The sequence below is a fragment of the Canis lupus genome, chromosome 15 (assembly GCF_003254725.2).
Source record: "Canis lupus dingo isolate Sandy chromosome 15, ASM325472v2, whole genome shotgun sequence".
In the NCBI taxonomy this organism is placed as follows: Eukaryota; Metazoa; Chordata; class Mammalia; order Carnivora; family Canidae; genus Canis; species Canis lupus.
Genome location: NC_064257.1, coordinates 61,412,931 through 61,437,887, shown reverse-complemented (window position 1 = coordinate 61,437,887; position 24,957 = coordinate 61,412,931). Strand labels below are relative to the sequence as shown.

Genomic DNA, 24,957 nt, shown 5'->3' with positions numbered 1-24,957 from the left:
ATCAGCAAGACTCCGGGTGCCCCTGGGGAAGGGCTGACCCTGTGCTCCCTGAGGTCTTCTCCAGCTCTAGAACGTGGTCATTCTGCACGGATTTTTTATTTATTTTTTTTTAGAAAAAAATTCCTGCTCGTCTGATAGATGAAAGAGCCCCTTGCTTATTTGTGGGCACAGCACGCACACCAAGAAATTGGTTTCAAGGACCAGAAACTTGGGCTTTGAATTTCTGGGCTATTTTAGGGGGAGGGCGTCCTCCCTGGGGCGCCTGTTAGAGGCCTGTGGTTCCAGGGGTAGGGGCAGGAGATGCCCCGCGTGGCCTGACTGCTCCTACCAGGTCCGCGAGTGGGACCTGGCCTGGAGGCTAGCCCCGCCCGCCGCACTGGGGATGCGCTGCAGATCCAGGGAGGGCCAGGCCACTGGGGGGAGGGTGGCCGCAGCGGAGTTCAGACCCTCCAGTGGGGTGACCTCGGTGTGGGCCCGAGGAGAGGCGGGCAGAACACAGGGCCTCTGTCCTCCTGCCTCCCTGATGACCTCAGGGCCAGGCCCAAGAAGAGGGGGTCACTGTACGGGGACTCCATCCTCCTGCCTCCCTGCTGACCTCAGTGCCCAGGCCCCAGGAGAGGCGGGCAGAGCACGGGGCCTCACTGCAGGCAGCAGGGTGTAGGCGACACTGTGGGACTCGTGTCTAAGGAGCACGACACAGCAGGAGCAACGCCTGCCAACATCAGGGGCGATGAAGAGCTCAGCTTCCACCTCTGTCCCCCCCTCGCACCCTTTCCCTGCCATCAGTCCTGGGCCCCTCGTACAGGAGCTCACCCAGCAGAGACCCCGGGGGACGTCTCCAGCAGACACCTGAGAGGGGGCAGCCAGGCCGAGGCCCTGAGCTGCCTGATCCCGAGGCCCATCACCAGCCTCCACAGACAGCCGGAGAGGGACACACGTGCTGAGGTCCTGGGCCCTGGGGTCCTGCGGGGAAGGGACTGGGTGGGAGCCACACCTGCTGGTCCCCGCGGGGAAGGGGCCGCTGGGAGCCGCACCTGCTGCGGTCCTGCAGGACAGGAAGGGGCAGGTGGGACCGAGTCCCCCGTGGCCCTGTGCCCCCCGCACCCTCAGGGCAGGGTGAGCTCTGGTCGCAGTGCTTCAGGCCAAGCCCCCAGCCCCTCAGGGGTACAGCTGTCCCCCCAGCCACGCTCACCGCCGCCTGTCACCGGCACCCAGCATGGAACCTCCCAAATGCCCCACTGTGGCCTCCAGACCCCAGCACGTTGCTCGCTTTACCTGGATTGTCCCTTTCCTTCTGCCCGACCCTTCTCTGGGTGACACGGGTCATCGCTCAGGGCTCAGGTCAGACATCCCACAGGGGGCACCTTCCCTAACAGCTCCCTTCAGGCAAGGGGGTCCCCACGACTCCCACAAAGTGTTTCTCTCCTTTCTAAGAATTTTTGAATGATTATCTAATCGACCTTAATCTCCTTTATTCTATAAATTTTGTGAAGGCAGGAATCATGCATCTCGTGCCTTCTAGTGCCTTCTAGTGTCTTCCAGAGCCCAGTAGGGTTTGATACGCAACTGAAACTAAGCCAATCTTCATTGACCAGATGAGCAGGGAATTATTGAAGGGAGGAGCAAGCTGTGCTCCTCGGTTGAGATCTGATACTGCACCCTTTAAGTGGAGCCTCACATCCAAAATACCTTGCTCAAAACCCACACCCAGTAGGCTGCACGGGCCTCCAAACCTCAGGACCTGCATGTAGCGCCCCGGGGACGTGTCCTGAGCTCCAGGAGGCAGCCGCGCCCCTGCCCCTTTGTCCCAAGGCACGTGGCCCCTGCCCAATAACTCTATGGACTTTCAGTCCTGGGAGCTCAACGGGTCAGGACTTTCTGAATAAAGTGACCTCCACGTGGCCTAAGGAGGTAGGACGGAAGGGCAGCGGGAGGAGGAGAAGCGATTCACGGATAGAACGGCCTCCTCCCTGCCTCTTCCCGGGACGCCCCCAGCGAGCAATCTGCCCCCCAGCTGTCGGGCCACCGGGGTCCCACCAGCCTCCTGCGTGTCAGCCTCATGCTGTCTGGTGAGAAGGGCTTGCACAGGGATCTCCGGACACGGTCAGCACAGTCCATGCCCGCACGGAAAGTCCAGAGGAAACATCGTGCATCAGCCTGTACCCTGGGCCAGGGGCCTGCTCTCAGGCTAAGCACTGGCGAGAAGAAAATAGGCCTAACAGTAAGTTGCACCCACAACTTGTTCATCTAAAAGCCTAGAATGGGGGCACCTGGGGGCTCAGTGGGTGAGCACCTGCCTTGGGCCCAGGGCATGACCCCGGGGGCCTCGGGATCAAGTCCCGCCTCGGGCTCCCTGCATGGAGCCTGCCTCTCCCTCTGCCTGGGTCTCTGCCTCTCTCTGTGTCTCTCAGGGATAAATAAGCAACAAATCTTACCAAAAAATGAATGAGTAAAGGCCTAGAACAAGTGAAACCCCAACAGAGCATCTGTAAAGACTAGAAACACAGGTAAAGAAACCTTATGTCATCAAAAACATTCACTCCATAATGAACATAAAGTGATATTATCTGTATTTTCAGGTTTTACAGACATCATTGACTAGATGATGGAGTGGTGCCTTTAAATAATATTCATTAGGTTAAAGTCAAGATCGTTTTGTGACTTTTTTCTAGCTCGACCCTTGTTCCTGGAAGACTCTCTGCCAGCATCCCAGGGCGGGAATCCGATGGGGACTGTCGCCAAGGTCTGGGCCCTACAGCTCGAGGAGGCCCAGCCCCAGACCCTGGCGATGGCCCCGTCTGATTCCGGCTCCGGGATGCTGGCGGAGAGTCTGGCAGGAAAGGGGGGTCTGGTTGCGAAGTGAGGCCGCAGACTCGGAGGCCCCACGAGGGTTCTGCTGCCTGGCGACGGGGCCTCACTGCACGCAGCCCGTACCTCAGGAAAGTGGCCTTCCTCAGCCCTCCAACCTCGAGGCAGATGGAGGCTGCGCGCCGCTGTGGGCTCCGTGTGGGAGACGTCCACCAGGAGGGAAGGAGCAAGCCTCCAGGCCATCACTTGCTTTGGCGCCCCAAAGCGTCTGAGGCCCAGCGCCCTGGACTCTGGTGCCGGGTTCCTTCGTGCTCTCAACCTAGCCCAGCACTGCTCAGGCGGGCAACCCCTGGCCTTCCTGGGGAGGTGTAAGAGGTGCTGCGAGGTTATACACAATTCATTCGGACCAAAATAGGACAAACTGATAAAATGGCTTATAAATACAATTTTCCTATAAAACTTCCCATCAGGTTGAAAACAAAATTTTTAAGTTTTCCTTCTTAACGGATCTGCTAAGTTAGAGTGAACTAATAACTGTTGGAACTTTAAGTGTGCATTTAGTATTTATACCGACTCCGTTTAATTTATTGAATGTGTCTACCCTCCACATTTTATACAAAGATATCAGTAAAAGCTCTGTATATCAATTGGCATAAATATGGGAAAATAATAGCTTCCAATGAAAAAGTTAAGTCCTGGTTCTGAATTTTCCGTTTCCCTGACAGTCCACTTGAAAAATATTAGTCAATTAATTCAGAAAATCAAACCACAGTTGTCTTCTTTAATTTTCAGCTTTGTGCAGCTGTTGTTTCTACTTTGTGCTGGGCAATTAATTTGCTGGGGTTTTTGGTTTTGTTTTTTTGTGGGTTTTTTTTTTTTTTTTTTTTGAAGCTAAATGTGTTTAATCCTTAAAACCTTATAAGGTAAGCAGTAATACACACATTTGATGGCCAAGGACACAGACACACCAGCAACCTGTCCAAGATCACAGGGCACCTGCAGAGTCTGCCTCCAAAGTGCCGTGACCCCACGCATCTGCCCTTTCCATGGGCCTCACGGCCTCGGGCCCCGTACCCCCAGCAGTTGGCAAGGGAGCCGCTGCAGGACGGTCAAGTGGCTCTCACGGCTCTCAGCCTGAAGCCTTTTCTCTTATCACAGAAAAGAGATTCAAGTTTAGATAGATGACCAAATTAAGGAACTTTTAAGGAATCACACAGAAGCATCATTTTTTTTATGTTTAACAAACCCCCCGGGTGCATCAGTGAACCCCTGGATGCCTTCCAGGAAGGTGGGCCGGGGGAACCCCACAGGCTTTAGCATCTGAACACCATCCTTGGACACACATCCAGGTGCTACGCTTAGTGCTCTAATCTTATGGGGAGAAAAGGACATGGCCTTTGGGGGCGCTGGTGTATATCTGCCTTCCTGATTCTTCTCACCTGACAGAAAAGCTGCGTCTTTCAGCAAATGACAAGAAAGAGAAGGAAGAGCAGTAATATGTGGTTCCGCACGTGATGACTGCCCGCAGGTCCTAGCGTCGGCTGCCTTGCCCACGTGCTGGGGCTTCGCAAAACCCCAACACGAGTGACATCCGTGCAGTTCTCTACATCATTCGTTCCTTCATCGGTTCCTTCATTTGTCTTTTATTCCAGATGACTTCAGATACTATGCTGGGATTCTTTATTGGAGAATAATTGACATACAAGACTGTATTAGTATCAGGTATACAACATGGTGATCAAATATTTATATACATTGTGAAACGGTCACCAAAGGATGTCTAGTTACCATCTGTTGCCGTAAAAAGTTTTTATGGTATTATTGACTATGCTCTGTGCTGTACCTGACATCCCTTGTCTTATCAATTTTATGACTGGGAAATTGTACCTCTTAATCTCCTTCACCTATTTCATCTTTCTTCCACTTTCCCTGCCTCTGGCAACCATCAGTTTGTTCTCTATTTTTTATGAGTCTGTTTCCATGCTGGTTTGTTTGTTTTTAAGATGCCACAAATGAGTGAGATGATACAGTATTTGTCCTTCTCTGACTTATTTCACTTAGCATAATGTCTCCAAGGTTGTTGCAAATGGCAAAGTTTCATCCGATTAATACTTAGGTTGTTTCTAGATCTAGGCTATTGTAAATAATGCCATAAACGTAAGCGTGCATATGTCCTTCTGAATTGGTGTTTTCATTTTCTTCAGATAAATGCCTACCAGTAAAATTGCTGGATCGTGTTCTGCTTTTAACTTATTGAGAAATTTTTATGCTGCTTTCCATAGTGGCTACACCTGTGCACAAGGATTTTCTTTTCTCCACATCCTCCAACACTAGTTATCTCTTTTCTTTTTTAGACTTGTGTATTTATTTTAGAGAAAGAGAGAGCACACAAGAGTGGGGAGGGGCAGAGAGAGAGGGAGAGAAATCCTCAAGCAGACTCCCCAGTAAGCCTGCAGCCCGACACTGGGCTTGATCCCAGGACCCTGAGATCACGACCTGCACTGAAATCAAGAGGCAGATGCTTAACAAATGGAGCCACCCAGGTGCCCCTCTTTTTCTAATAAAAGCCATTCTGACATATGTGAGGCAATATCTTGTGGTAGTTTTGATTTGCATTTGCCTGGTAGTTAGCGATGCTGAGCATCTCTCCATGTGCCTATTGGCCACCTGTATGTCTTCGTTGGAAAGATGTCTATTCAGGTCCTCTGCCCATTTTTTAATTGGACTACTAGTTTTTTGGCGTTAAGTTGTAGGAGTTCTCTATATAATTTGTGTTTTTTTAAAAAAATAAAAAAATAATTTGTGTTTTTTTAAGATTTTATTCATTTATCCACGAGAGACACACACGGAGAGAGAGAGGCAGAGACACAGGCAGAGGGAGAAGCAGGCTCCATGCAGGGAGCCCGATGCGGGACTCGATCCCGGGTCTCCAGGATCACGCCCCAGGCTGAAGGCAGGTGCCAAACCGTTGAGCCACCCAGGGATCCCTGAGTTCTCTATATAATTTGAATGTTACCCAGTCATTGGAGCTATCATCTGGGAACATCTTCTCCCAACCATTAGGTTGCCTTTTGTTGATGGCTTCCTTTACTGTACAAAATCTTTTTAGTTTGCTGTCGTCCCATTTGCTTATTTTTGCTTTCGTTTCCCTTGCTTGGGGAGACATATCCAGAAAAAAAAAAAATTGCTTCACAGTTGAATTTTACCAAATATTTAAAGAAGAGTTAATACTCATCTTTCCCAAACTCTTCCAAAAAAGATTAAAGAGAAGGGAAAGCTTACAAACGCATTTTACATGGCCAGCATTACCCTTATACCAAAACCAGACAAGGATACAACAACAACAAAAAGAAAATTACAGGCCAATAAACCTGATGAATACACCTGAGAAAATCCTCGACAAAATGTCAGCAAACTGAATCCAACCGTACATTAGAACGATTATATACCACAGTCAAATGGGATTTATTCCAGGGATGCAAGGATGCAAATCAATCAACGTAATGTATCACATCAACAAAATAAAACAAAATTAAAAAAAAAACAATATAATCGTCTCAATAGATGCAGATAAAGCATTTGACAAAGTCAACACCCATTCATGATGAAAACTCCCAGCAAAGTGGAGACAGTGAGAATATACCTCAACATAATAAAGATCACGTATTAGAGTCCTAGAGCTAACATCGTAGTCAAGTATGAAAGACCTGTGCGGAGAAAATTATAAGACACCGACGAAAGACACTGAAAAAGATACAAATAAATGGAAAGACATTCTGTGCATGGGGATTAGAAGAATCAGTATTGTTAAATGTCCACGTTGCCTAAGTCAGTCTACAGATTCGGCGCAGCATCTACCAAAATTTCAACGGCAGACCTCACAGAATGGGAACAAATTCCAAAATTTGCGTGGAACTACAAAGGATCCTCAAGAGCCAAACCAATCTTGAGAAAGAAGAACAAAGCTAGACCCGCCAGTCTCCCCGATTTCAAGCCACGCAAAGCTGTCGTACTCCAAACACTGTGGTAGTGACGGAAAAACAGACACAGATCAACGGAGCAGAATGGAGAACCCACGCATCCACGGACAGTTAATAGATGACAAAGGAGCCACGAACATACAACTGAGAAAGGACAGTGTCTTCAACGAGGGTCATTGGAAAGGTGGACAGCCACGTGCGAAAGAGTGAAGCTGGATCACTATTTTATACCATAGGCAAAAGGTAAAGACTTAAAGAAATTAACACATAAAAAACAGATTAAAGGCGTGAACGTAAGATCTGAAACGGTAAAATCCGTAGAAGAAAGCGTAGGTAGTGAGCTCCCTGGCCTTGTCGGCGCGGCCAGAGGCAAGGGAGGCGGATGCAAAGCTGAGCGAGTGGGACCACAGCCAACTGCGGCCTGGGCGCCGCGCGGGAAACGTGGCACGGAGGTGAGAAGGCGACCTGCCGCCCGGACGCACCTTCGTGAGCCTCGGAGCCTGTTGGCTCGACGGCAACAACGACCATTAAAATCTTAGAAAGGGGGATCCCCGGGGGGCTCAGCGGTTTTGCGCCTGCCTTTGGCTCAGGGCGTGACCACAGGGTCCTGGGGTCGAGTCCCGCGACGGGCTCCCCGCCGGGAGCCTGCTCTCCCCCTGCCTGGGTCTCTGCCTCTCTCTGGTCTCTCAGGAATAAATACATAAAATCTTAAAAAAAAAAAAAAAAAAAAAAGACCTTAGAGGAATAAGAAGGTGGAGGTGGTGGGGTGAGGCTTAGGCCGGCCCTTAGGGACCTTGGGGCAGTTGGAGCAGCGCCGCGGCTAAGGTGCCCCCGCGCCCCTGCGGTCCGCCTCCCCGCCCCTAAGGTGCCCCGAGCCCCTAAAGTGCCCCCGCCCCTGAGGTGCAACAGCGCGGCTAAGGTGCCCCGCGCCCTGAGGTCCCCCAGCCCCTGAGGTTCCCCCAGCCCCTGAGGTGCCCCCGCGCCCTGAGGTGCCCCAGCCCCTGAGGTGCCCCCATGCCCTGAGGTCCCCCAGCCCCTGAGGTGCCCCCGTGCCCTGAGGTGCCCCGCGCCCTGAGGTGCCCCAGCCCCTGAGGTCCCCCAGCCCCTGAGGTGCCTCCGTGCCCTGAGGTGCCCCGCGCCCTGAGGTGCCCCCATGCCCTGAGGTGCCCCAGCCCCTGAGGTCCCCCAGCCCCTGAGGTGCCCCCGCGCCCTGAGGTGTCCCAGCCCCTGAGGTGCTCCAGCCCCTGAGGTGCCCCCGCGCCCTGAGGTGTCCCAGCCCCTGAGGTGCTCCAGCCCCTGAGGTGCCCCCGTACCCTGAGGTGTCCCCGTGCCCTAGGGTCCCCCAGCCCCTGAGGTACCCCCGCGCCCTGAGGTGCTCCAGCCCCTGAGGTGCCCCCGTACCCTGAGGTGCCCCCGTGCCCTGAGGTCCCCCAGCCCCTGAGGTGCCCCCATGCCCTGAGGTGCTCCAGCCCCTGAGGTGCCCCCGTGCCCTGAGGTCCTCCAGCCCCTGAGGTGCCCCCGCGCCCTGAGGTGCTCCAGCCCCTGAGGTGCCCCCGTACCCTGAGGTGCCCCCGTGCCCTGAGGTCCCCCAGCCCCTGAGGTGCCCCCATGCCCTGAGGTGCTCCAGCCCCTGAGCTGTCCCCGTGCCCTGAGGTCCCCCAGCCCCTGAGGTGCCCCCGCGCCCTGAGGTGCCCCAGCCCCTGAGGTCCCCCAGCCCCTGAGGTGCCCCCGTGCCCTGAGGTGCCCCGCGCCCTGAGGTGCCCCCGCGCCCTGAGGTGCCCCAGCCCCTGAGGTGCTCCAGCCCCTGAGGTGCCCCCGCGCCCTGAGGTGCCCCAGCCCCTGAGGTCCCCCAGCCCCTGAGGTGCCCCCGTGCCCTGAGGTGCCCCGCGCCCTGAGGTGCCCCCGCGCCCTGAGGTGCCCCAGCCCCTGAGGTGCTCCAGCCCCTGAGGTGCCCCCGCGCCCTGAGGTGTCCCAGCCCCTGAGGTGCTCCAGCCCCTGAGGTGCCCCCGTGCCCTGAGGTCCCCCAGCCCCTGAGGTGCCCCCGCGCCCTGAGGTGTCCCAGCCCCTGAGGTGCTCCAGCCCCTGAGGTGCCCCCGTACCCTGAGGTGCCCCCGTGCCCTGAGGTCCCCCAGCCCCTGAGGTGCCCCGCGCCCTGAGGTGTCCCAGACCCTGAGGTGCTCCAGCCCCTGAGGTACCCCCGCGCCCTGAGGTGTCCCAGCCCCTGAGGTGCTCCAGCCCCTGAGGTGCCCCCGTACCCTGAGGTGTCCCCGTGCCCTGAGGTCTCCCAGCCCCTGAGGTGCCCCCGCGCCCTGAGGTGTCCCAGCCCCTGAGGTGCTCCAGCCCCTGAGGTGCCCCCGCGCCCTGAGGTGTCCCAGCCCCTGAGGTGCTCCAGCCCCTGAGGTGCCCCCGTACCCTGAGGTGTCCCCGTGCCCTAAGGTCCCCCAGCCCCTGAGGTACCCCCGCGCCCTGAGGTGCCCCCGCCCCTTAGCTCCCCCCGCGCCCTGAGGTGGCCCCGACCCCGCCGCCTGTGCGGAATCCGCCGGCCCCGGGGCCACTCCGGCGTCTCGGCCCAGGTGAGGCCCGGGTGGGGGCCGCGCAGGGAGCCCTGCCCCCCCCCCACCTTGGCCTCTCACTCCCGCAGGACCCGCTCCCGGCGGGCAGAGGGGCAGAGCCGCGTCCAGCCGAGGTCGCCCTCGGGCCGGGTCACCGGGTCGCAGAGTCGGAGGCGCGCCCGGTGCTCTAGGGGCGCTCAGGCCGCGGCTCCCCGACGCGTGGGGCGCGATGTCGCCGCGGCCTCCCCCGAGGGCCGCCTCCTGCCCGCCGCGCGAGGACGAGGACGCGGCCGCGAGGCTCCTGCGGGCGCTGCACGTGGCGGGGCGGCGAGCACGCGGCCTCCGCGGGCCCTGAGGTGGGACCAGGCCGCCCCCCCCAACACGGCCGGAGCTTCCAGGCCCGGCAGCCGCGGGCGGGCGGGGGCGGGCGGGGGCGGGAGGCCGCGGGCGCCGGGCCCACACCCCGCGCATCCTGGCGTCTGCTGGGTTGTTTTTTGTTTTATAAGATTTTATTTATTTATTCCTGAGACACAGAGAGAGAGAGAGAGAGAGAGAGACCCAGGCAGAGGGAGGAGCAGGCTCCATGCAGGGGGCCCGACGCGGGACTCGATCCCGGGACCCCGGGTCACGGCCTGGGCTGAAGGCGCCGCTCAACCGCTGAGCCCCCCGGGAGCCCTGGATTTTCCTTTTTTTTCTCTAAAGCTGGTGGCCGAGGGGCCGGCGGGGGCGGGGGCGGGGGCGGGGGCGCGGTGGGTTAGGCGCCCTCCCTGCTCCGGCTCAGGCCCCGTCCCCCAGGCCGCCTGCTGCTCTCCGTTCCTGCCCTGCGCCCTCAGGCTCTGAAATACGTGATGTTAAGAAGAAAAAAAAAAGCACAAGCGCGCGGCACAATGCAGGAGACACAGTCAACTAACCAGTGTGGACAGAATGGATTAGGCGGGGACGTGTGGGGTCCGGGGTCGAGCCGCCTCGGGCTCCCTGCAGGGTCCTGCTTCTCCCTCGGCCTGCGTCGTCTCTGCCATTCCGTGTCTCGGGAATAAATAAAATCTTAAAAAAAAAAAAAAAAAAAAAGAATGAATTGGGCGAGCAAGCGGTTTAGCACCATGTCCAACGGTAGGGGTCACCCTCCGCCCGGTGCGGAGTCGCCTCTGCAGGACTCCGGCGTCTGCGGCCCAAGCACGGGAGGAGGCCGACAAGTTCTGATGACCTCGCGGTGGAACAGCACAGCCCCGGGCCCCTGACACCGAGGAGCGCACAGATGCACCCGCACCCACAGGAGGGGGCAAGGGTCATAGGATCAGGTCAAGGTACAAAACATGGTCTAGCAGGATAGTGTTTAGGGGCCCCTGGGGACTCCGTGCCTGGGCGCCTGCCTTCGGCTCGGGCTCAGGGAGTGACCCGGGGTCCCGGGATCCAGCCCCACGTCGGGCTCCCTGCAGGCAGCCTGCTTCTCCCTCTGCCTGGGCCTCTGCCTCTCTCTCATGAATAAATAAAATCTTAGAAAACAAAAGAGAATAATCTCAGTTTAACTTTCTGGGTCCTTATTTGCATCTCTTCACTGTGTGTTTTCAAAAGAAGAAGAAATGAGAAAATGGCTCCATACTATAAATTACAGTCTGGTACTACGGAACCCTAGGTTGGGATTATCAACTCTTTGAGCTGGAATCCAGATACCCTGGAGCCAACCAGTCCTCAAGTCCAGCTTCCTGTATTCTCCCATCTGTACAGCAAGCACACATCTAACCACAAAAAAGAGCTCTCAGCGGAATTCCCCACAATCACTGCCTGATAAATACATGTTGAAACTGCCAAAAAAGTTAGGCAAATGAGGCACTTTTTTAAAAAGCAGAATTATTCCTTTTATTACAAAACTTCGTGATTTAATGACTTCTGTGCTTTTCCTTATAATAAGATCTATAAAAAAAATCACTACTAATGTTCAAAATCAGAAACCAGATAATCAGACAAAAAAAATCACATTTATTTCAATTGTTCAAAGTGCAAATACAGCAAGTCAGTTCACAATGTTTCAAGATACAGTTTTAAGTATAATGAAAACTTGATATACAAAAATGAAAGGGTAAATAGCAGAAATAAAGCTCAATTTTCTTTAAAAAATTCAAGTAACCCGAAAACCTTTAGACTAAAATATCCCATTTATGACAATTCGGAAACGCCTTAATTTATAGATACCAGTAGCACGTTGCCATCCGAAAGGGCTTCTCAAAGAAGGAGAATCACCCCAAACCAGTCAGCTCAGGACCAGAGAAGAAGTTCTTGGGGCGGGCAATTCCGGATTTGGCCACCTCACTCTCACTGTCGATCCATACGGTTCGACCCATGATACTTGGATGTTTAGGCAAATTCTAGAAAATGTTTAAAGTTCAATATGAGGCCAACACCCTGCTAAGAGATACTGAAATGGCCACTATATTTACAAGATTTTAAAGACCCATCTTAGCTTCAGGCCTCTGGTGTTACGGGGGAAAGACAGACTGATACTTCTTCCATTACTTAGAACCTTTCTGTAAGGTTAGCAACACGGCCTTTACAACCTCCTCACGAAAATCATACTTCGTTATAGATTTACTTATTTCTACACATACAGAACTTTTATGTAAAGTAGAAAAAGTTCCCGCTAGGAAGATAATTAAAGGTTGTTAATGTTCTTTGTATCACTTAGCAGCCAAGACACAGGTTTATTTCTGCTCCGCAGAAGCAAGGTTAGCTATTCGCTTCAATTCAGGGAGGTGTGTGCTTTCAGGATGGTGGAGAGGAGATATTTATTGCATCTTTTTCTCAATCTTCTTCATCTTTTCATTATAGGCAGTAAATTGAGAGTCTGTTCCAAAAATTCTATCCCACCATGTAAATGTGGAAGCATAGTTTCCGATGAAGTTCATGTGGTGGAAATCATGATGCCGAGAACCAGCATAGAAAGGGATCAGATTTAAAGGGTTCAGGGGAATGTCATAGCCACTGAAATGAAAATGAGGAAGACTGTTAAGGAAATGAATAGACTTCAAAAAACTGACGATTCCATTGGTAGCAACATGCCTGTTAACGAATTCAAGTAACATTCCACTTTACCTAAGTCCCTTTATTTCTGACGTGTTTACATAAGCCAAAAAACTCACACAAGAATGGTACATATTCTAGAAATCACTTTAAGAGATTAAAATAAAAACCTTGAAAAATCTATAGAACTTAATTATTATACAACTGGGGATGAAACAGAGGGCGTTTACAGTAATCAATCTTTAGATACGGAATTTCAAGAATTATTTTTCTTTTCGTTTTAGAGGAGCTTTCTCACCACAGTTCGTAATGGCCATAACAGTATGCCCATGATGTCCTTTGGGAAAAGGTTGAATGAAACGAGTATCAAGCACCAAGAAGGTTGAATCTGCGAATCACTATGTAGCAACTCTTTTTAGAGGATCTTCCCTTATTTCCAATATCAAATCTAGAAGCTGACAGCCGTAACTCTACAGCTCTGAATCACCCACCCTCTTCTTTCCTCAGGAGCTGAAGGGACCAGCGGAAGGACATGAGAGAAGTAGACAGCTTTTACAACTTACCTGCAGAAGAATATCCCCTGCCTAGGACTGCAGGTGTTAATTTTGCTACCTTTGTGGTTTAAAAATAATTCTTAGAATTTGATATTCTGCTTTCACAGGTAAAGCAATGAAGTCCCAAGTCGAAATGCAATGAATATATAATAATTGTGAAACAGTGAGAAATTAGGGTATTAGGCATTTTAAAAGGCAGCAAAAAGAAATAATTTACCACGAAATAGCTTCCCATCAACAAGAAGGAAGCACGTGAAATATGCACATGTTACAAGCAGTGTTTTCATCTCTGTTGGGAATGAACCAGGAATACTCAGTGAGGGCTGTGTTTCAGTATTCTCAAGTAAGAGTTAGGTTTGGGTTCATTAAAAAAAAAAAAAAAAAGTGTTGGTCCTAAATTATGGTATTTGACTACATTTTTAAGAAAAACCACAAAAATATTTCCATTTGAACAATGTTTCAGGAAGGCCTAAGTGAGACATGAAACCCAAAACCCAGAAAGAGAATGCCTGACAGTTTTTTTTTTGTTTTTTTTTGTTTTTTTTTTGCCTGACAGATTTTGCCACATGGAAATGAAAAACTCGAGTACTACAAAGGACCAACGAGAGTTAAAATGCCAATGACAGATGGGGAGAAAATGTTTAAACAAATGTAATAAACAAAGCCAACATGAACCAAAAGGTTATGAGACATATAACCTAACAGAAAAATGGGCAAAGGATATAGGAGAGTCATTCAAAGAAGACAAAAATATGTTGGTCAATGAGCACACACAGATGCTCAGCCTCATGAGTCCCTGGAAAAATGCTGATCACAACACTGAAAACTCTTTTGCTCTCTTACAAAGATTATGATATTAACAAAATTAATCTGTCCTATTAGTCTGCTTAGAAATAAAGATCATCTTATGACCATGGAAACAAAGATATTTTATATTTTGATATACCTGATAGAGACCATAACTCACCTATGGACATCAATAGTTTCTATCAAACGGATGGTCACCCATGCCCAAAGGAGAATGACATGATCACATAAAAGCATGATTCCAATGAAAAATCCAGTTCCAAGAATCAGAGTTTCCAAAGGATGTGCATATTCAGCTTCCATTCCAAATGGAGCCTAAAATAGATACAAATTCTTTAATATATTATGACTGTTAACTTTACGCGTCAGCTTGGCTAGGCTATTTTGCTAGATGCCCAACTGTTTGGTTGGTCAGACATCAGTCTGGACACTGCTGTGAAGGTATTTTGTAAATGTGACCAATATTTAAATCAGTGGACTTTGAGTCAAGGAGATGACCCTCCATAATGCAAGTGGGCTTTATCCAACCAGCTGAAGGCCTTAAAAGCCAAGACCGAGGTTTCATGAGGAAGAAAGAATTCTCTCCAGTGCAGTATAGAAACCCTGCTTGAATGTCCAGCCTGTGGTCTGCCCTATGCATTTCAGACTTGCCAGGCCCCACACGCACATAAGCCAGTTCCTTAAAATAATCTGTGTGTGTATCTATTAATTTTGTTTGTAGAACCATAATAAATACATATATTCTAACTTATTTATGCATATAGTTTTATAAATCTGCCACGTACCAGCAGGATAATGGACTGGCCCCAAAGATGAGAGACAGAACTATTTCATATAGCACTTTTCTTCAAGATTTATAGAACTGGCTATATGTTATATGTGTACGTGTGTGTGTGTGTTATGTTAACATGTTCATGCCAGAAAGAAAGACATACAAACATCACTGACCATTTTTTTTTTACAATCTCAGAAGATTTTTAAAAAGCATTTAGCCTCTAATAAAAAAAAGTATTAAAAATAATTCTAACATACCTGAAACTCATGATGAACTTTATGAATATATTTATATATTCTTTTGTGATGCAAGAGCCTATGCAGGAAATAGTGCCAGGTGTCCTCAATCACCGCACAGCCAAAGCATCTTGCCAAAAGCATATACCTTTAAGATGACAATACTGTAATAAGTATAGTAATGTTTACTTAAACAATCTGAACTTTTACTTGGGATCACTGCTTGAGGAATTACATGAAACCAAATACCCACTAACCAGCTTGACCTAACTGGATACACTGATCACTAAACTCAAAATTGCTATGTACGAGGTGGCTATATAATACCACCTCAAGAAGGGTTAGAGATTGACCACTATTCCAATCCTAATTTGTTTTTTAAAAACTCACATGTATGGGGCACCTGGATAGCTCAGTAGGTGGACATGCAACTCTTTACCTAAGGGTCATGAGTTTGAGCCCCACATTGGGAGTGGAGCCAACTTAGAAAAAACAAAACTGAAAAAAATTTCACATGTTTAAAATCGAAGTTAAGAAACAAAATCCAAAAAAAAAAAAAAAAAAAAAAAAAAAAGAAACAAAATCCAAAACTTCTAGGAAAAGAGTAATTTGATGAAAGACTTGAGCAGAGATTATCAATAGTAAAATCATCACTTTTTTCCACGAGAGAGAGGGACAGAGGTGCAATGGGCAAGATATATTTTATATACAAATGAACACATACACAAAAACTTTTATATTACATATATTACAAAGAATAAGCATAAACCTATATGTTGGTCTAGCTATATTTGGGTTATGTCAGGAGCAGACAGCTGAATACAAATATTATTTGAACACAACTACTAGTGCTCAGGTAATCTACACTTGTGTCTATACAGATACAATTCTTATAAACCTCATCATTACTCTCTTCTTTTTACTCATTTAGACTTAAAATGTAATACAGTTTTGATAGAAGTGTGCTTATCTGTATAAAACCGTATAAAGGATGCTACTGAAACTTCTGATGTAAGAAATCACTTCTAATAAAATATTACATTAAAACATAGAAAGAATGGGCAGCCCGGGTGGCTCAGTGGCTGAGCATCTACCTTCATTTAGCCCAGGGTGTGATCCTGGGGTCCCTGCACGGAGCCTGCTTCTCCCTCTGCCTGTGTCTCTGCCTCTCTCTCTCAGTGTCTCTCAAGAATAAATAAATAAATCTTAAAAAAAAAAAATATATATATATATGTATATATATGTAGAAAGAAAAATGGGAACATTTTTTAAGTTTCTGCTCTAGTTGACTTTCCTACATTTTATTTACTTTTAAAGTTTAGAATAAACAAATGAAGAAGGAAGATAAACATGACGGATATTTCAACTAGATCATAAACCAAGACTGGGTATCGAAATCAAATATTTATCTACATACCATCTTGGCATTCTTTCCCAATCATAAGGTATATTAAAATACTCTGTAAAATAATAAGTTCCACAGATCAAAGGAAGCTGGATACAAAAGTGATTAAAGAGAAGTACTTTAAAACATTTCCATTGGTTTTCCCAGGTTTCTGGTTTATCCTATGGAGAAAAAAAAAAAAAATCACAATATTTATTATTAGCCTCTGCTATCAAGTGTTTGACTTGAATCTTAAGGTAAATTCCTGACTATTTCTGTAATGTTTCTAAGTGACCTTAATTTTATGTTATTTAATCTTATGATGTGAATTCCGTATTATGGTTACTATGTTGCAGTAACTGAGGCCCACGAAACACAGCCTCCTCCCCTTCTAGACTCTTGACAACTATGATCACTAGTTTGAATAGGAGAAGAAACTGATATAGCACAAACCCAGGTGTAATGGTCGCAAACAAACCAAAGAAACACTAAAGAGTAACTGTCCAGTCCGTGCTGCCCATGGATGATTCTCTTCTGTCACGCAGGAATTTCAGAGAGGAAAAGTGGCACAGCATGATGACAGGGGAGTTCTCCCGACTGCTGCAGCAGCCGTCCACGTAGCACCGGAAGGCTTGGTCACACAGGGAAATCGGTGCTGCCAGCCGCTCTGCAGTGCTCATTCCCAGAAGCAAGCATATTTTGGCTCACATATGATAGCAGAATTACAAACTCTCTGAGCTGCAAGAACTTCAGAAATGTGTCCAGTGTTTCCCCAAAAATGAAGAGCTACTGCCCACCGATAACGACATTCAGAGATGAAAGTCAGAACAAGAAAAGTAAGATCAACGTAGTAAACGTGCAAAACCCCCTCATCGGGGTATCAACTTGCATAGCAAGCCATATAAAAATAACTCAATTTATTCAATTTAAAGGGCTGCAAAAAAAATAATAATAAAATAAAGGGCTGCAGTTAGGGGCGCCTAGGTGGTTGAGTTGGTTAAGTGTCCACCTTTAGCTCAGGTCATGATCCCGGGGTCCTGGGATCCAGCCCCACATGGTGATCCCCACTAGGCTCCCTGCTCAGTCTGCTTCTCCCTCTCCCTCTGCTCTTCCCTTCTCACGTGTGCATGCATGCTTGCTCGCTCTCAAACAAAATCTTTAAAAGGCTGCAATTTGATAAGAAAAAGTACTTTTGGTTTTACAAACAGATGGTGATAATAAATAATAGTTATTGCTTTGTTTTAAATGTCCTTACTTAAACATTCAGACAACTACTGGTGAAACTCTTAACTAGACCACAGTATTCCAAGTATGGAAACTACTGCTCATCAGCAGAAGCCCACAGAGGTCGACTACCTTGTCCAGATCACAAATAGGTAGTTATTAGAACCAGGACTAACTCAAATCTAGGTCTCCTAGACTAACTTAAGTCTAGGACTTTAAACTTTTCTTTTTTGTTGTTTCCCACCCCCCCCCAACAAGGAAAAAGCATTCAACTGATAACCAATCTAGAGCATAAGTAAGCCTCCAATCACAGGGCCTTCACTAACTAGTTTTCTAGCTCTGTGATGCTCACAACTCAGTCTCCTCAACAGTAAAAGAGGGGATTAGGCGAGATAATTTGTCATTGGCTATCTCTTCTCTGAGATTATCTGACCTCACTACTCAAACCTCCAGTCTGTGACTGAGGATAAAATAGTCTAGCTTGGGCAATTTCTGCCTAGAAACTGTGCTTAGCAGACCTAATATCATAGCTTGATTCTGATACCCATTTAGCTGTAGAAATTAACACAGAAATTAATCAATTCTAACTACAAAACCACATATTTTACTGTTTAAAGTCTACACAAATTAGTTTAGAAGACAGTGAACAATGAAACACTCATACTGATTTACCATCACAATTCATGTTCGTATCAAAAAAGCTCAAAGCAGGGATTTTAAGGGTTGTGAAACTCAAAGAAGACAAGGCAATGTGAAACCACACTACCCAGGCTTTCTATTTCTGTTGATAGACAACTACCTGCGACCAACTAGACAACTACGTGTACTGTCTTTTGCTAAAGCTGAAAGTCATGCATAAAAACCCTGACTTAAAAAGGTCTTCCTGGCTCTGTAAAAGTTACCACCTCTGACCGGCGAGGGAATGGCAGAGGCCGGGAGGCCAAAGACACTCTGGCCTGGCCAGACACACCACGAATCAGCTCTATAAGCAAATGCAGGGGCGACACACTGGAGCCAGAATTGCCCCAACACACGTGAGAACTCAGACATCCAAACTGAACTCTGCCTTTAAAAGCAGGCCCCGTTACACAAAGCATTTTGGAACTTCTGTCCTTAATTTAGGGCGACAGGATACTCCTCTTTGGACACGTCCCTTTTTATTTCCTACCCCCTTTGGCTTAGAGTCGAGTGGCCTGACCCCTGCACTATCCCCAGAGAGAATCCATGAGAGCACGTGAGTCAGCACCCAATGTGAGATTCACTGGGAGAGGCAACGGGCCAACAGACGGACGGGAGAGGACATGCACGAGGCCAACCGCCCGATGAATGCCCTCAAAGTGTCCACTTTCTACCAAGACCATGCGCCTCTGAGTCTGAGTTTGGCGTGACTTTTTAGAAGAGTAAACAGCAACTATTAGACACTACTATAGCACCTTAGAGTTTGCCAAGCGCTGATAAATCGTCTCCAGTAAGCTAGTCCAGATTCTGGTCTAGGCACCCCGTCGAGCTCCAGTCTACACACGGGCAGAGCTCACCACTTGCCCCGGGCCTAAGATGAGAAGAGCCACTGTGTCTATCTCAACACGTTGTCACGCACAGAGGCAATCTTGGGGAATTTAGTGCACCGAAGCAAATACCTAGAACCTCAGAGCATCAGGGCTTCCTCATTTGGGATAACATGAATCCTGCAGGACCCCCAGTATATATTTAAGTAAAAAAACATGACTTTCAATAGCCCTGATCAAGATCTTACAATATTAAACATACACTTAAGTGGCTGAGACATCAGGGGTTGGAATGAGTTGCCAATTACCTACAAATCTCTAACTTCTCTTTCCAGCTGGTTTAAAGACTGAAACTTATAAACCCATATTAGATAAATGTTGCATCTACTGAAAGCGAAGTTAAATTATTCTTGAAATATTATCAATAATGATCTAGGGCTGTACTATCCAATGTGGCAGGAACTAGAAATATGTGGCTACTGAACACTTTAAATATGGCTAGTCTAAATTGAGACGGGCTAAAATTAATGTAAAATACACACTCGATTTCTTCCCCACCCCCCCCCATTGGCTGCTTAGAGTTACACCCGATTTCAGAGACATTGTGAGAATATGAACATGAAGTATTTCAATAGGTACTTCTAAATTCTGATTACTTGTTGAAATGATAATAGTTTTGATTTATTGTGTTAAATAAAACATAATATTAAAATTAATTTCCCTATTTCTTTATATCTTTTTATGTATTTTATAAGAAAACGATCCTTCTTTGTATTTCTACTGAACAGCCTTAATGTAGGTTCTCTCAAAACGAAGTTATATTTACTTTTAAAATATTCAAGATGAATGGTAATATTCCACTCCAAGTCCATCACACTCACCTTTTGAATTTTGTACTTTTTCATGAAAGGTATAAATTGAAACAAAAATCCAGGTAAACAGAACAAGAAATAAAGAACTTCGTGAACTATCAAGGATCCCCATGTTGCAATCTGGAACTTTGTATAATTATTCAACATATAGTTCCAAGCATTTTTAAATGGTTCTTGTAGAGGGTTCTCAGGTAAAAGTGAATCTACATACTCCACAGCCAAGGATGCTGAACTAAAGATGCTGATACTTTCATTTGTTGCCATTTTTCAAATCTCTGCAGAAAGCCTTAGAATTCTGTAAAAGCAAATAAATAAATAAATAAATAAATAAGCAAGCAAGCCAGCCAGCCAAACAATAAAATTTGAAGAAAATAATTTTTAAAATTCATCTTCTGATAATTTTTAAAACTAATACTAAAGTACCAATTCTCGGGTCCTAAACATGCGATTTAAAAAAAAAGTCTACGGGAGGTGATGTCATCACCATGGTTATGTGTAGGCACTGATTGAAAAGCCACATGCTGGGGCACCTGCGTGGGTCAGTGAGTTAAACACCAACCTCTTGGTTTTGGCTCAAGTCAGGAGATCCAACCTGGCCTCTGCCCTCTTCCCGCAGGGCAAAGTCTGTTTGAGATTCTCTCCCCGTCCCTCTCCTGCACTCTCCCCTCCACTACTTCCCCTCATTTCAAGGGCATGTGGGCTCCTGAGTGTGCGTGCTCTCTCTCACACCCGCGCTCTCTCCCTATATATATATATATATAAATAAATATCTCTAAAAAATAAAAGACACATGTTAACTTTCAAGAGAGGGATCTAAACAGTTAAAGAATTTCAGACTATCTTTTTTTTTTAATTTCAGACTATCTTTAAAGAGACTTCTCGATGTGGGCTACATGGGAAAACTTGTAATTTAAATTAGCAATAGAGGAGTTCCAGTGTCACTCAAAACCAAACAAAAACCCCCCCCAAAAAAAAAAAACAAAAAAAAACCCTATAAAAGTTTGCCAAATAAGACTACACACACAAAAAAATACTTCTGATTGGGGAATAGACAATTATAAATAAAGTCAGAGATCAAATGACAAACTGGAAAAAATATTTCCAACACGTAAGACAAAAGGCTGCAAAGTATGCTTTGGGAAAAGACTAAAAATCCAACAGAAAAATGACAAAGACCATTCCCAAGGGGTTCATGGAAAAAGAAATATAATACAAATGTTCACTAGACAAATAAGCAGCTCAGTTTGACTCAAATAAAGAAATATACCCTGAAACAAAAATCTTTAAAAGTTTCAGTGTTTGGGACCTAGAATTGCTAAGGGCAACAATTTGGAGAAACAGGCATCATTATACACTGTTGATGGAGGGATTAGCAGGCCTTTGAAGAAAAATTCACAATATGTGCCACAATTCAAAATAAATATACCCTTTGACCCAGCAATTTTCTCACTCAGGCACCCTGAGACTGAAGGAAACATTGCTTAGCATATGCTAAGCATATTTTGCATAGCAGCAAAAACCAGGAGAAAACAACAGACAGAAGTCCACCAACAAGAAAGGAGTTAAATAAACCCTAAGTCCTTCCATAGACGATTACACAGCCACTTAAAAGAACAGGAAACTGGGACGCCTGGGTGGCTCGGCGGTTGAGCGTCTGCCTTTGGCCCAGGGCATGATCCTGGAGACCCTGGATCGAGTCCCACATCGGGCTCCCTGCATGGAGCCTGCTTTTCCCTCTGCCTGTGTCTCTGCCTCTCTCTCTCTCTGGGTCTCTCATGAATAAATAAATAAAATCTTAAAAAAAAAAAAAAAAAAAAAAAGAACAGGAAACTGTATATGCTCTGGGACAGAAAGACGTCCAAGGCAAGATGTTAAACCAAAGAGCAAGCTACACAATAATACACATAACAAGGTGCCCCTCTTGTATTTTTGTGAAAAGGTTATACATTTGTGCACTTTCATGCCTATGGACAGACAGACAGACACACACACACACACACACAGGACATGTATGTAAGGAACACTTTAGAGTGATGACCTTTAGGGAAAAGAGATCAAGGGGAAGAAGATGCGTGCATTGCATATGTGCGCATCCAGTGTGTGTGTGGGGGGGTGGCGGTCACGGAGGAGAGGAGAAAATCTGTACTTTGCATTTTATACCTTCCTACAATTATAATTTTGTCATGAGTATGCTTTACCTACATAATAAATAAGCACGACAGGTCACCAGATCAGAAAAGTTTATAAACAATGTCACTTTCCTAAAAATGTTCACTGTTGTTCCTAATTTACAAATTATGATGGACTACTTTGAAAACAAAATTTTAAGGCTCAGAAGCACTCTTAACAGTGCTTAAGATGGCCCACTTCCCATACCGACCTCTTACCCGTTCCTCACAGAGGATAGCAGGAAGCTGCCTTCCGTGGGTCTCGGACTTCAGTTCACATCCTTATATTTTAGGTCCTACGCGTCCTCAACGGACTTCTACTAGGGAGGCCACATTACAGGAGGTGCCGTCCCAACGTCAGCATTTCCCACTCACGCTCCCGGACCCGGACTAGTCTTCTGTTCTTACCTTACCTGAGAACTTGCCCATCACTTACCCTTTCTCATCTTTCGTCTTTCCCTCTACTGAAGTCCATCCCCTCAAGTTTAAAAACATCCTCAAGTCTTCATTTCTAGTGAAAACTTTTCCTAACCTGTGTCCCTTCTTCCCCAAGCCCCTGTCCCTCTTCTTTTTCTTTGAACCAACTCCTCTCTCTAGGAAGAAATCAACAAAGAGCCTCCCTTTGTCTTGCTCTCACCCTCACAATCTCCTAACTTGCAAGGTAAAAGTCATTCTAATCCTCATTTTTCATGAGCTCACTGCTGAACCAACCCCTTACTAGCTGTGTGACCTGCAGCAAGTTATACAACCTCTCGGAGCCTGTTTTATCATCTGCAAAATGTACAGGAAAACAATAGGAAGTAATAGACGGTGGGGATCGTTTCATCAGGTATACATATATTAAACCACCACAATGTACACTTCAAACATCTTACAATTTTACCTGCCGCATGCTCGCTCTACATTAACCACTTTAATCCTTACCGCACCTTCATGAGGTAGGTAATTTTATTATCTCTATTTTACAAATGAAAAACTGAGGTTTAGAAAGAATAAACAACTTTCCTAACCCCACTTACAAAAACACTAAATGGAGGAGCCTGTGTACTCACCCCTTATGCTCTACTATAATCCAGAAATAATAAAGTAACACAATAAATATTACAGTAAGAAAGGAGTAATTCCTACAGCTTTCCCAAGGCTCCCTAAAGATATTTATTCAGGCGGTCTTCATTTTCACATTTCCCATTTACTCTCCAGCTGTTACAACCTGCTTCCTCTTTTTGTCACTGCAGTGAGTTTGTTCTTACTAACACGACCACCGAGGATCTCCTAGCTGCCAAATCCAACACTCTTTAGGGTTGATCTGACCCGTCTGAAGCCTAAAATACTCTCCTCCCTTGGTTCTCGGGACTCACAGGTACTCACTATGTGCGGCTCTTGTGCCAGCTGCCGCCCTCACCCCTGACTGCAAAACAAACTCTGCTGAGGAACACACAGCAAGAACTAGACTATCACAAAGTTGGGTGATAAGAACAGTAACAGGTTGGAAATTGAGAGTGCCCGAACAGAGGGCCAGGGAAGTCCTTGAAGAAAGATGCCATCTCTGGATGCCTGGGTGGCTCGGCCGTTGAGCATCTGCCTTCAGCTCAGGGCGTGACCCTGGGGTCCCGGGATCGAGTCCCCCATCCGGCTTTCTGCAGGGAGCTTGCCTCTCCCCCTGCCTGTGTCTCTGCCTCTCACGAACAAATAAATAAAATCTTTAAACACAGGCACACATAAAAAGAAAGATGCCATCTAAGCTGAGACCTGGAGCGTAAGGGGGATCTGATGAAAGGCCTACAATGGGGGGCGGGGGGAGGAACAGGGAGTGTTGGGAGTGGAGGGCCCATCAGATGCAAAGACTCCAGCAGGAGAGGAGAACGAAGACAGCACCGGCTGATGAGCAGGTCCGTGCTACAGCTTTTGAGAAAGGACGGCCTGGCATGGAGGCCGGATCCCCAGGACCTGCCTTTCTTCTGTCCCGGAGGAGCCAGTGACCGGCCCGCTTCCTGTTTGAAGGTGGGCTGCCCCCATCCCCTCCCAGGCTCAGGCTCTGATGGGCCGGGGCTCCACCCGCCAGCTCGCCGGCCAGGCTCCTCCGCGCCCGCAGAGCCCTGCACCTGCCCCGCAGCCCTCCGACTCTACCTTCTCTGACCTCTAACCTGCCCAACTGCACCATCACCTGCTGAGGCCCTGGCAGGGCGACGTTCCGGGTCGGCCCTGTCCCTGCCGCCCCCCTCAGCCTTCACGCCTGCACCCGCCCGCCCGCCGCACACGGGGAGGGGAGGGGAGGGGAGGGAAGGGGAGGCGGCCACCTCCGCCGCACGAGCCGGAGCAACTAGCAGGCCTCGCGGGGCGGAGGGACCCCTCCCTTCCCTTCTCCCAGGCTCGCGCGAGGCCCGGCGCCTGCTCCATCCCGCGGAGCCCGGGGTGCACGGGGCCCCTCCTCCGCCGGGCCTGCCCAGCGGCTCAGCTTGCCCCCGGGACCGGGGCGACCCCAGGAGGCACTAGGCAGGGCAGGCAGGCCGCGTCCTGCAGCACGTCCCCAGGGGGCGCCGCCCGGGACCCGGACCCGGCCTCGGGATGCGCGGGGATGCGCGGGGCCGCCTCCGCCCCCCCCGACCCCCACTGCCCGCGGCCGGAGCGCGCGTCCCAGGCCACCGCCCGGCCCTCCCCGGCCGCCGCGCCGCCCGACCCAACTCCTATTCACCCCGCAGGAGCCTCGCCCCAGACGCCCTCCGCCCGCCCGCCGCCGGCCCCGAGGCCCCGACGCTCCCGCAGGCCGAGCCGCGCGCCCCAGCGCCGCCCCCCGCCCGGCGAGCTCGGGCGCCCCGGCCCGCAGCCTCCGTCCCGGGCCTCACCTGGCCGAGCGGCGGGAACGCGAGCCGCGGGCTTCGGCCGCCGCCAGGTGCCTCTGCGCGCCGGGGGCGGGGCCAGGAGCGCGAGGCCGGCGTCTGCGGCCGCCATTGGCTGCCCAGGGCTCCCGCCCCGCCCCCCCGGCGCTGCGATTGGTCCCCGCGCTCGCCGGTCTGGCGTGACCCGCGTGAGCGCAGCCCCGGCGGCCGCAGCCATTGGCTGGGCGGATGGAGTGAGGA

The 24,957-nt window shown here is 48.6% G+C and overlaps 1 protein-coding gene and 1 long non-coding RNA gene across 3 annotated transcripts; one reads left to right on the top strand and one right to left on the bottom strand.

Annotated features, from left to right (window-relative positions):
• Positions 1–11,297: 11,297 nt before the first annotated feature.
• On the bottom strand, positions 11,298–24,831 carry MSMO1 (methylsterol monooxygenase 1). Of its 2 annotated transcripts, none has more exons than XM_025439343.3 (6): positions 24,724–24,831; positions 19,722–20,007; positions 16,145–16,293; positions 14,749–14,875; positions 13,877–14,031; positions 11,298–12,316 (listed from the first exon to the last, which is right to left on the bottom strand). In XM_025439343.3, the coding sequence occupies exons 2-6, from the start codon at positions 19,974–19,976 to the stop codon at positions 12,121–12,123; spliced, it is 882 nt and encodes a 293-aa protein (XP_025295128.1). In that variant the 5' UTR covers positions 19,977–20,007; positions 24,724–24,831; the 3' UTR covers positions 11,298–12,120. The 2 variants fall into 2 exon arrangements, with proteins under 2 accessions (XP_025295128.1, XP_025295129.1); XM_025439344.3 differs by lacking the exon at positions 24,724–24,831 and adding an exon at positions 22,100–23,504.
• Positions 12,786–14,012, top strand: LOC125752564 (uncharacterized). The gene is made up of 2 exons (XR_007402415.1): positions 12,786–12,951; positions 13,466–14,012. It is a non-coding gene; the product is annotated as an uncharacterized LOC125752564 (long non-coding RNA).
• Positions 24,832–24,957: the final 126 nt, after the last annotated feature.

What these genes read in the sequence shown, in the direction of transcription:
- MSMO1 (XM_025439343.3), bottom strand. Translation starts at nt 19,976, where the DNA reads ATGGCAACAAATGAAAGTATCAGCATCTTTAGTTCAGCATCCTTGGCT. An exon ending in AAGTTCATCATGAGTTTCAG is followed by an intron (nt 14,032 to 14,748) that starts GTATGTTAGAAT and finishes TATCTATTTTAG; the next exon opens with GCTCCATTTGGAATGGAAGC. An exon ending in GAAACTATTGATGTCCATAG is followed by an intron (nt 12,317 to 13,876) that starts GTGAGTTATGGT and finishes TTTTCATTTCAG; the next exon opens with TGGCTATGACATTCCCCTGA.